Source organism: Marmota monax, unplaced genomic scaffold (genome assembly GCF_021218885.2).
Source record: "Marmota monax isolate L192 unplaced genomic scaffold, Marmota_monax_Labrador192_F-V1.1 WCK01_AAM20220418_F8-fsc00122, whole genome shotgun sequence".
In the NCBI taxonomy this organism is placed as follows: domain Eukaryota; kingdom Metazoa; phylum Chordata; class Mammalia; order Rodentia; family Sciuridae; genus Marmota; species Marmota monax.
In genome coordinates, this window is record NW_026695223.1 from 3168430 (window position 1) to 3180955 (window position 12526).

General features: G+C 45.6%; 1 protein-coding gene across 1 annotated transcript in view; it reads right to left on the bottom strand.

Moving 5' to 3' along the window:
- Positions 1-12526, bottom strand: part of Kiaa1549 (KIAA1549 ortholog) — a 144235-nt gene that overhangs the window by 48517 nt on the left and 83192 nt on the right. Inside the window, exons 10-11 of the mRNA XM_058575719.1 lie at positions 10444-10628; positions 1726-1922 (exon numbers count right to left, since the gene is read on the bottom strand). Coding sequence (XP_058431702.1) covers positions 1726-1922; positions 10444-10628 — 382 coding nt within the window. The remainder of the gene's footprint in view (positions 1-1725; positions 1923-10443; positions 10629-12526) is intronic.

Genomic DNA, 12526 nt, shown 5'->3' on the forward strand with positions numbered 1-12526 from the left:
TTGGATCAAAGAGCATCTGGGGTTTGGGCCTGGTTTAGGGTCCACTGGGAGGTCCACTGAGAATCCCTAGGAGGCCAGGATAGTTCTGCAGCTGCCTCAGTTGACTCTAGATTATGTAAGACTCCTAAACTCACAACAGCAGGATGACAAGCGCTACTGAGATTGGTTCTAAATACAAACATCAAGGGTATCACAGCACCCAGGCTGCCCCAGGCTGGGAAAATCCTTAACCAGTTAGCACACTGCCTCTGCGGGCTCCCTGGCTTCTACCACAACATGAAGTGTCAAGACATTCTGGTGCCCTGAGGGATGCTAAGGTATACATTCACCCCTCAGTATCATGGGGCGTTGCTTATAGAATCCCCACGGACACCAAAATCCATGGTACTCAAGTCCTTGACATCAAATGACACAAATCTATATCAAACCTATGCACATCCTAAGTTACCCATAATCCCTCTTACAATGTAAATGCTACATAAATAGTTGTCATACTAGATTTTTTGGGGGGAAATGATGATATGAAAGGAAAGCCTGTACAAGTCCAATACAGATGCAGTATTTTTTCCTGAGTATTTTTTTCCTGAGTATTTTTGATTCACAGTAGTTTGAATCCATGGCTATAAAACAACTGAGATGATAGGACTAGAAGTTTATGAGGAGGCTACTGGGGAGAAAAAAATATCCTGCCAAGCTTTACTAGTATATTAAATCATTTTTAATAATTCAATTCATTCTTAGCCTGGAAAATAATTAAGCAAGTAGCATGTCTCTGCATAATTCATTTTCTTTCACAAAGATCATGCACTTACATCCGTTACATTCTTATAACCAGGTCAGACACCTGGGGTGGGTTTTCTGATCAGATGGAAATGATGGCATTGTTTTGAATGTTGGTGTGGCCACACACGTTTTCACTCCCCACAGCTAACTGAGAGTTACAGTCCGAAGCTCAGAGGCCGGCTGGTAATCTGAGGCGTCAGTAGCCAAATCCTGGTGGTGCTATGACCTCAAGTCAGTCCCATAAAACCTGAGTGTGAACTTGGTCTCCTGTTACATGACTCCAGCCAATCTCACAGGATCAGAGGGCAGCCATGGACTTACTGGTAGTTTGGAAAATTAAGTAATGCTCCATATGCTTTATTTATTGATTGATTGATTGATAGGAAGTATTGGAAATAGGAATGGGGAGCTGGGAGGCTGTGGAGAGTCCTGTGCATTGTGCTAACAAAGGTGACAGCGTGGGAAGCTGGAGAAAAGCAAAACTCACTGGAGGACGTGATGAGGGTCACCTGTAGACAAAGCGGTGATGCAAGAGCAAAGAAGCCTGCGCTGGCCAAGCATGTAGGTGGGCTGTGCGCTTTGAGCTTTGTATCCATCCTTTGCTTATGATCACCAGACCGCCTCCCACGCTCACCTAGAACAGACACGCTGGAGTTGGCCTGTCCCTAATCCTATCTGAGGCCACTACTGCCAAAGTGTCACAGGTGGTGATTCCTAACCTTGAATAACTTGAGGAAATAATTGCACAGCCTCCTTTGGTAACCCTGCGGAGCAGGTGAAAGCACTCCCAAGTCCGTGTGTGCCTCTGGGCAAGTCATCAGGATCCGAGGCTTCAGACACTGGGCGATACTCACCCTCAGCCCTGCTGAGACTGGCAATGGACAACCTGAGAACAGAAACACGCTCTGCAACAAAGAACAATCCAGAAAGCCCAATAATAACCTTCCTCTATGGCGGACGTTCTTGGCAGGGATCTTTGACTTGGGGCTTGGCACGTCTCCATTTTCAGAGGGCGTGGTGTGGTCCTTCACAGGTCCTGGCAGTGGTGCTGGCTCATGAATAATCAAGATGTCATCTTTATTGTGCTGACCCAGATGCTGCTTAGCAAAATCGAAGCCCTTCACGCTAGGGATCTGCAGCTAAAACACACACACACAGGCAGACACACAAACAAGGTGGTTACTGTGAAATCTGAGCACTGTGAAGAGAGGTTACGAGGGCTTGACAAGACGAGCACAACTCCAACCCAAGACTGTGCCACCCAGGCCACCGACCCAACCCAACAAGCGTCTCTATGACATTGACTGTGTACAAGGTTCTGTTTATTCCTAGAATTTGTGACAGATGCCAGCAAAGGATTAAACAAGAGTACAAGGATTAAATAGCTAGACCGTAATAGAAAAGCCATTCCAACACAGCACCTGCCCCCTTGTCACAGTGGACTAGCGAGAGAGAGACAAGGTGACACACTCTTTATAGGGAAAGAGGGACTTAAGGCAGGCCCTGAGGACAGGCAAAACTACAAAGAACATGTTCCTGATTATGTCAGGGCCAGAGAATCCTGAGGCCCAAAGAGGTCACATCAGCTGCTCTAGAGGGGCCGGGATGTAGAAGCGGGGGAGAAGGAGAGAAGGCAACCTGCGCACACACATCCCCAAGTGCCAGCTCCTGGGCAATCAGGAGACCACTAAATGTTCTAAGATCCAAGCAGACAGGACCCAAGGGAACAGCAAGAGGCCCCGTGATGCCACGTGCATGAGACCACAAAGGCTTGAGCCAAAATCTTTGCCAAGAAAATGGGAAGGGCTAGGTAGCAGCAGGATGCAGAAGGAAGGGGATGGAAACCAGAAGGACACAAGAGACAAAAGGAGAGCAAACAGACCAGCGATGGCCAGAAGTTTCAGACAGGGCATCCCAAACGGCAGGGGCAAGCGGCGAGTCCTGCGGGAATGACGACGGAGGGGATAAAACGACGCGCCTCAAACGGGCTAAGTGGAGATGGAAGGAAAGGTCCCAGAGGAAAGCAGCTCGGTGCAGCTGGAGACAGAGGGCAGTGGCTTAGGGACCCGTGGGCTGAGAGGGAAGGCTGAACGCCACCTGTCCGGAGGTGGCATGCAGGGGAGCTGGGGCCTTTCAAAATGAATCCAGGCTCTACAGATACAGTGTTGGAGAACATCTCCTAGTGTGCGGCTAAGAAGAGAGAAGGAAGCAGGCAAGAAAACAGAAGGTGGCTTCCGGAAAAGAGAAGAATTTGGAAAGTTCAGTGGAATCGAAGCCAAAGAGTAAAGAATCTCTAGAAAGGAATGGTCAACAGACTTAATGGGAGCACAAAGCTGAAGGAGGATGGGGTCTTCAGGAAGAGTCCACACTCACACCGGTGGGGGCAGGGGCACCCCCCCCCCAGGCATATGATAACAACCGATCCAAAACCTACAACAGACCCATGAGCCCACACCTCAGATCCGGGCCTCAGTTTCTGGACCTGTGATGAGGTAGGAGACATCTGAGGTACCCAGAGACGCTTTCTTTTTCAGGGCTGCAGAAGGAACTTAGCCTCGGGCAAGCTAGGCAAGAGCTCTACCACTGAGTCGCACCCTTAGGCCCAGGGCACCATTTTTGATGACCCTATTTTCATGATACTCAAAGAGCCACCAGGATTATAGGGAAATAAACTGCCAGAAGAGTCACCCTGAGCAGTGTCCTCAGCAGGAACACCACAGGAAAACCAAAGTCCTCCAGGGCAGACTATCCACACCTGCAGATAGTCCTAGCAGTCAAACGACCGTCCAAGTCTCTGGAGTGATTTTAGACAATATACTACAAGTAGAAGCAAAAAGTTTTGTCATATTTGTGTTAACTTTAAGCACACCAGTGGCTTAGGGGTGTCACCTAATGTCTTCCCCCCCCTCCTTTTTTTTTGTTTGTTTATTTGGGTTCCTGGGGGTTGAACTCAGGGACACTTTGCTAGAGAGCTACATTCCCTGTTCTTGTTTTTATTTTGAGACAGGGTCTTGCTAAGTTGCTGTAGTCTTACTAAATCGCTGAGGCCAACCTGCAACTTGTGACCCTCCGTCTCAGCCTCTGGAGTGGCTGGGATTACAAGCATGCATGCGCGCCTTCTAATGCTAGAAATCTAGGATCAACGGTAGAAAGAAAGCGGTCTGCAATAATGATTTCTGCCAGCAGAGGGTGACAAAACTTACTGTAAAGAGAGTTTACAAAGAGTTGCTTGGAAACAAAAGGCGCAAAGACTGACAGCCTACATTCTATAATTAATAAGATCCTGTTACAAGACAGGCCCTGGGCACCACACGCCTAGGCTCAGGAGCACTGCTTTGCAAACCATGAACCCAGACCTACCACTCCACAACCTCCTCCACCCCCATAAATTATTTTCCTCATCCAGGAAACTGGGTTAGCACAGCAGTCTTGAATTGGTCTACTGGGGGACCCCTGGGGTTGACAAACATTTTCCTAGGAGCAGGATTCTCTTTTCTCCTACCTTACAGGAGACACCCCTGCCTCTAACCTTCCTGGGGTGCTCTGTGTAGAGGTGAGGACATCAAATGAAAAGACAACAGGGTGCTTGGCAGATCCCTTTCACTGAAGCACAATAAACCTGTGGCACGGCTGCCTCATCCCCGTATTGTACATATTTCTTTAAGGGAGAAATGCAGACAAGAAACAGGATCATCAATCCATGTCCAGGATGCTCTGAATTCAGACATTCTGCAGAGGGGGCCGCAGGTTGCTTCTATTTAACAACGTCACCTCTAGCACCTCCCAACCATCAAAGATGCCTCCCTCCAGTGGAGGAATCAATGAGAACCAAAAGGACAGCAGGAAGAACTCCTAAGGCACTGTCTCATTTTGTCCCAGGGACAAGCTCATGGCCAGGCCTTGTGTTTTATGTGTCTAGCTCAGAAGAGGACCGTCAAGATCTATTCAACCTTCTGCAGGGAAATACGGAGGCGCCCTGGGGTGCATGCTGGCCACAGCTTATGGTCCTCAGCAACTAAAGAGCTCCCAGCACCTGTGCACGGGCTTTCCGGGTCCTAATGCTGTGTTTTGCATCAAAAGACAAAGGAGTGAAAATTTCCACATTCATGTCTGAAAGATCAAAATTACAATTTCAAACTTAAAAAAAAAATTAATAGAGCTAAGATAGGGCTGTGCACCTTCCCGAGCATTTATTCAGACTTGCAGTTTAAATTTTCATTAACTTCTTTCAAATAACTAGTGGATACTGTGTTCAGCTCACCAGTGCAAGTCTCTTGTTCACTGTGCCTCGTGATCCCTCCCTGCTTGTTTGACATGCCTGTGTGCTCATTTAGATTAACTACACAGCAACATGTTTGGATTCATAAATAATGTACTTAGCAGCCATCAGCTACATGCCTTTTGGAAACCCAACAGTTACCACCAGTCTAATGCTTTTTCCTCACATGCTGTGAATTTCCATAAAGATTCAACTGTACTCTTAAAAGTGAAGCATCTATCTACGGGTGTATAGATTCATAATAGATAAAGAGGAAAAATTAGGAAAGCCAGAAGTTAACTTCTAAACTTTAAAAAATCTAGTCCATTGATTAGGATGGAGTTCCCTCTCTTGGGCTTTGAAATATCCTAATTTATGAAATACATAATTATAAATATTGCTTTCATCTTGAAATGAAAGTACAAATCCACCTATATAATTCCTGAGCGTCCATCTGCCGAGCCTTTTTAAGATAGCCAGAAAATTGAAATTTGACACCGATTGCTCATAGCTGATGATAAAAATCCTAACGTGGGCTTGGGATGTTATGGGGTTGCTTTACTCCAGCTGCACCTCCTTTTATCTCCTTAAACAAAGTGCTCCTAAGCAAAAGAGTAACAGCATCAGCAGTCATCCACCCGCCACTGCCATCATTTCATAAATCTTGCTAAAATCCTTTTTGGTATATTTCCCAGTAAGAAAGTGCGTGCCTCTAAGAACTGGGCAACAATCTCTTTTACACATTCCGGGGTTTGCTGTAACAAAGCAAGGGCCTCCGAAGGGACTGATGTAAAACACAAACAGTGCAGGTCTCCGAGTGCTGCATGCACAGCCCCAGTGTAGGCTCTAAACGCCTTCCGTGAGAAACCGCCAGGCTCGTGCAAGGAGCAACCATGAAAATAGATGTGAAGATACTTCGTAAATGCCAAAGTGCCAGGCGAGTGAGACTGACAGCATTATTATAGCTGTTGGTTGATGAAACGTCAAGTAGTTAAGGTAAACAGTTGAGTCCTCAGGTATCAGATAGTTACAGACATAAATTTGGATATAATGTTTTGTTAGGTCAGCAACAGGACGTGACACAGGACAGACCCTCAATAAATATTTGATGACTTAATGAACTTTAGAAAGGATAGCTGAAGCACCAAACTTTCTGAATTTTATGAGGAATCAAGAAAAGGTTATGTGTCATAAATGAAGTATACAAATCCCATTGGCTTACTGTCGAATCCAGCTGACATTTTTAAATATATCCGTTAGATCCTTGCACTTCTCACCAGCTGGGCAAGTCACCATCTTCAGTGACAACAGAAATGGGACAACTAATCCATACTTATACACAAAAGCCATCCTCACACAGAAGGGAAAAATTAAGAGGAGACACACACACATACCCAGTATGGTATTCACTCCTTTTGTTTCAACCCTATTTTCTGGATCATTGTACCTAGTTTTTTCATTTCTTTTTTTTTTTAAATAATCTAGAGTTCAGTCTGGCTGGCACTGCATGCCCAGCCTCACATACCAAACAGGCTTCACTCCATGTTTTATAGAAGAGGAATGGAAATTAATTAGTCTTCACTATGCATGTTAGGGCTCGGCTCTTTCTGAAGAAGGAAGGCTCTTGTTCTTTCTTTCTTTCCTATTTTATGGAGGGAACAAGCCACATTGTCTGTGCCGCACTGGAACACATCACCAAGGAGTCAGGGAGGTCTGGTGGAGCAGGTCAGCCAAACAGCGAGATGCCTGATGAATCTCAAGACACGTGGGTCATAAATATAATAAGACACAGATGTAACAAGACACAGTGAAGTCCCTAGTACTTGGGTTAGCCTGTCCCCCTGGGAAGGGACAGTTTAAGATGACAATAGAAACCACAGAGCAAATCCCAAAAGTGTCTGAATAAAAATTTGCAATCATGTAGAGAGTGCCATTGCAATCATTGGTTATTTGACTTATATAATTTGAAAAAAAAAAAAAAACCCTAACCACCATGCTGTTTCCACTTAGAAGGCAAAGCTGTTGCCATCTGTTTGTCTTCAGCGTAGCCAGCATGGGGCCATGGAAACCCTGGGCCTATGAATTGTTGGACAGCACCCAAGAGTCTCCCACCCAAGCCCACGGCAGGTCACACTCGGCTGGTGGGGTGAACTGAGTACCTGTGCACAGACTCCAGGCCGCCGTGGGGCACGGGCTGACCAGCAGGAGGGAAGCAGCCCTCAGCCAGCTCCTCCTCAGGTCACTGACTCTACACTGCTTCCCAAGGGACCTCAGCTAATGGGAGCTTGTCCAAGCTGCTGTTCCTTCTGAGAGCCCTGAAGTCGCTGCCGACTGTCTTCGGTACCTGGTACCTTTTAGAGTCGCTCCATGTCCTGAAGCCCCTCAGCCTTGACTGCACCACCTGGGTCTGAGTGGCTTTGGTCTGTGCCTTTCCTTACAACCTTGCTCCGGTTTGCCTGAGCTGCTCATATTCCTTCTGCAGCCATGTCACCTCTGTCACCTCTCAGCTGCAGCCCAGTGTCACCTGCTCACAAAGGCAGAGGCAGCCACCTGCTGGAGTGGTCCCTCTACAGAACCTGCTTGTACTGTTGTGTGTCAGCTTTTGGGAGACTGCTCCTCTCCCTCACCAAGGCCCTGGAAGGCAGTGATGACATGTTATTTGTGTTTGTAACTTAGCCTGACCCACCTGGCCCAGAAGTTTTGGTGAGTGTAAAGTTATGGTCTGAGGCAGCTCCCCCAGTGCAGACCTTAGGAGCAACCCAGGTGCCAATCACTCAGGAGCTAAGATCTGGGCAATAACTAGGATCAGAGCTAATAACTGGGTGTGGCTTGTCCCCATCAGAAGGAACATGTTTCCCTGAGGCCCTGCAGTATCTAGCCAATGCCATTCAGGGTGCAGAGGATCTGAGCAGCAGCTTTTCAGGTGGTAGTGATAAATGATGACTTAGGACTACAGATTAAAGAGATTACAGATAAAGGACAGTTAAATGCATTTTTTTCCCTTTATTATTAGAAATAAGAAAGGGCCCTGCCTCAAAACACGACAGAACAGCCTCTCCCTGTTATCATATTTCAAAAATAACCTACTCCCAGACAATCTGAAGAGGTCATCTTCTCATTATAGGGGAAGGGGGTGTGGACTGTAGATCAGTAGATTTATTGTCTCCAGATGTTTACAGTTCTGGGATTCGCTGGAAGATTCTGGAGAGCTGGAGCAATGGCCGAGTGAGTAGAATGGAGAGAGAAAACAGAAGGCCACAGGAAAAGGAACTTGAAGTACCAGGGCAGGAGAGTGCCCCGCAGATCACCCAAGCCTGGCTATGGCCATACAGGCTTAGGAGGAGCACCTAGGAGGTAGACAGGTGTGTTTTTAAACTAAAGGAAGGTCATGGTTCCCCTCTTGCAAATCCATGACCACATCGGCAAGGTGGGTCCTTATGCCAGCAAAACAAGACCCTGGCCTGGCCTCCCGACAGCCTGTGCTGGCTGCGACGGCTCTCCCGGGCTCCTCCCTGCAGAAGACCCTTGACGCAACAAGGCTGGCGACTTGGATCACACGTCCTCACACCACCCAAAGAGAAAGAGCAGCCCCCAGGGCCAGAAGTTCTATCTGAAACTCTGTCCACCTGATTCACAATATGGTCTGACACATGAAAATATTTCAGAAGTAAAATCAGAGAAGGAGAAAGCTGGGGGACTATTCTTTTTTTAACCCAAGATGCGCTGACCTCTCAGTTTATTGAAGTAACAAAGAACGGTGGGTTTCCACAAGGAGTACATGCATCAGGAGATATGGACCAGCAAAGACCTACACACACAGCTCCACTGCTGAAACTTCCCCATAACAATCCTTTCATGAGAAAAATAACACCTCCCAAACTATTGCTGAACCTCTTACAATGAAATTCACACTATGAATCATTCAGGTGTCGTGTGTTTTTTCCATGCCATTCACTGGTATAACAATAGAACAACCCAAGCAGACCATGTACATAATACATGGAGATGAGTGGAAATATAACATTTACATATGAAATGATTCTAACATAGCCATAAGCTTGATATCTAATTAAGATTTTGCATTTTTGCTGAACTCATAAGGAAAAAAAATGGACGATTTTCATTCACTTTTACAAAAATAAAATAAAAATAAAAATAAAACCTGTGTTTTCATTCAGCAGGTCAAGGTTTATAACAGGCAGAACTACACTGAGATCATCAGAATGAAGTTAAAAGGTTCTCTTATTCCTTGTTCTTTTGCCTTTTGCTTGCCTGTTTTTAATCAAAAGAATAAGTACCATCAAAGTGGGGTGAGTCCTCTAAATTTGTGAGATCCACAGAGGGTAAAAGTTAATACAGTAGACTGACCACCACCTTCCACTCCCTAAACACACGGATATTCATGCTGAGGTGAATGTCTGTGGTGAGTTCTTCCCTAGGACTCTGGCATATGAGCCAGACACTGACCCAAAGCCAATTTCTTTGCTCTGAACCTGATGTGACTATGAAGATAGTATAGAATACCGCTGAAACATACATGTGAAAAGAGAATTGCTATTTCTATAAAAACTAAGTTGAGTGCTTTGGAAAAGACACATGTAAAATGGGCTGCTAAAAAAAAATGATGTCGAACTAGGTGTAGGCAAATCAACTTTAAAAAACTGCAAAATGGGGGGGGGTGGAGGGAGGCATAAAAAAAAAATCAAGAAAATTCTGCACTCAGATTGCCTTGCTCTTCTCAAAGAAAACCAAATTGGAAACCACAGCTGATACATTATGGGTATTATTTATTGCAAGAAAAATCATATAGTATTGCTCTCAGCAGACCAACACTCAGAACAACAACAACAAAAAGAACTGATAACACTGAAAGAATACCAAATAAATGTCTGCTCGTATATTTGAAGTTAGAAGTTTAAGGCATGTATTTACAATTCTGAATGATGGAGTGGATAGATGGGCATTCAACATGGCGGACAGAGAATGAAGGAGCTGTCTGGTGGAGTTGTGTATGAAAGAAAACATACATTGATGTGAGAAAAATTTCCTTGGCCCCTCTTCTCTGAAAATATCCAGGGGTGAAAGAGATCCAAATTCATACAAAGGATAGACATGATCCTCAATTGATAAGATCTTCAAATGACTCAGGATGGATATAATCTTCAACTGACTCTCAAAAATGAAACCACAGAGCTCACTTCACCTCTGAGCCTCTGCAGCCTCACCTTCCTGGAATATGTCCACTATAGAAGAACTGGGCTTTCAGTTATGCATACACGAAGACAGAGGACACCACCCCTGAGCCAGAAGATTCCTTTAATAGCTCTCTCCCCACCTTTCAATATCTAGAGCCTGGACCCATATCTGTCCCACAAGGTTGCTCAAGTGATCCCGACCCTTACCTTCTGCCGCTGCTGAATGTTGGCCACAGTGTCAGGCTGAAAGTCCAGCTTGTCCGTACGGCAGAGCTTCCAGTAGAGGATGACGATGATCACCATCACCACCAGCACCGGGATGACCACGCCAACAGTGACCCACAGGTTGCTGCTCTGGGACTCCGGAGATGGCCTCTTCACCCTGTCCAGAGCTGTGGACAGGAAGACAGTCTCTCAATAATGCCTTCTTAGCCCATGCACCGGACTGAATGTGTCTTCCTCCATGAGGAACTCAGAAAGTCCCCAGACCTTCTACTCAAGACAGTAAGTTATAACCTCCCAATGACAGGAACTATGAGCAGGCAACATGCAATGCCCCTGCAGGGGACATCAGCAATCACGATGACACATCGGAGGTTTCCAAAGGCCTGGGGCTAATTCAATGGCAAAGCTCCGTTGGTTCTAGGTCTCCTGACTTCTAGTTTATTAGCTCATCTCTGAATTCTCATGGCAGTACATTTCCACACCAAAAATGGTTCTGTAAAACTTTGATCAAAAGTGAAAAGCAGGGTTGAGGCTGCAGCTCACTGGCAGAGCACTTGCTGTGCACATGTGTGAGGCACTGGGTTCGATCCTCAGCACCACATAAAAATAAATAAATAAATATTTTTTTAAAGAAAGTGAAAAGCAGCTGCTTATACAGAACACTGCTGTGCCCACAGAACTATCACAGCTGGAATCCACACCCTCCCAGGTCTCAAGAGAGCACAGGAGCCCGACTAGGAGGCTCCCCATCTCTTGCTACTCAATAAGTTTTTCCACTTATTCTCAAATTTTATTTATTTATTTATTTAGTATGAGGGATTGAACCCAGGGGCACTTCACCATTAAGCTACATCCCAGCACTATTTATTTATTTATTTATTTATTTTGAGACAGGGTTTTGCTAAGTTACCCAGGCTGGCCTCAAACTTGCCATCCTCCTGCCTCAGCCTCCTGAGCCATCACAGGCATGCACCCCAGCATCTGGATCCACAAGTGCTTATTACATGTGCCAGATGCAGTTCTAGAGGAGGATACAAGGATGGACAAGAAGACAAAGCCCCCAAGGAACACAGGTTCAATCAAGTAAATGAGTCGCAAAATAACGTCATGTACTAGTAGTGCCGTGTACCGAGAGAAATAACTCATGAGACACAGCAAGAGCACACAGGCCCATGGTAACTTCTCCTTCAGCAACTGAAAGGTGATACAGATGGTGCTGTTCATAGTGGCATCAATCATGACAGCCACAGGAGGAAACAACCCAAATACCCATCAACAGGCGAATGGATAAGCAAAATGTGGTACGTTGATACGGTGAATATCATCAACTGTTCAAAAGGAAGGGAAAGCTGACACACACTACAACTGGATGAACCGTGAAGACCCGCTAAGTGAAAGAAGTCAGGCCCCAAAAGGTGAGTGTCGTGATTCCACCCAAAATGAGGCTAGTTTATAGAGACAGACAGAAGAACAGAGGATGGGGGTGGCAAATGAGGAGGGATTATTTAATAAGTAGAGTTTCTGTTTGGGATAATCAAAGAGCTCTGGAAACGGGTAATGGAGATGGTTGTGAACACTGTGAATCTAGTTAAAGTCATTGAATTATACACTTAAATATGGTGAAAATGCAGGACTGGGGAATGTGGCTCAGTGGTAAGGACTTGTCTAGCATGCACAGGGCCCTGGGCTCAATCCCCAGCACCAATAGAAAAAAAAATGGTAAATTTTATGCTACATATATGTTACCATGATTTTTTAAAAATGATAAAGATGATTCTCAAATTTTTCTAAGGTGTGCACCACTGTGTTTGGAAACTGAAGTCCTAACACATGGTTATGCTGCCTTTACTTCCTCATCTGGGACCCTCCCTGAACACTTGGGTCTTCATTAAAACTCTTTTATTTAAGCTAGCAAGTGTCAATTTTTTAAATCATATTCAAGTAAATCTTACGCTTTGAATGTGGCACTCCTCGCCCATGTCGTGCCCACCTACCCTTATCAGCCCCCTCTTCTTTCACACCTTGGACCATCACACTTCGATTCCCCTGGACCCCCAGTTTCCCT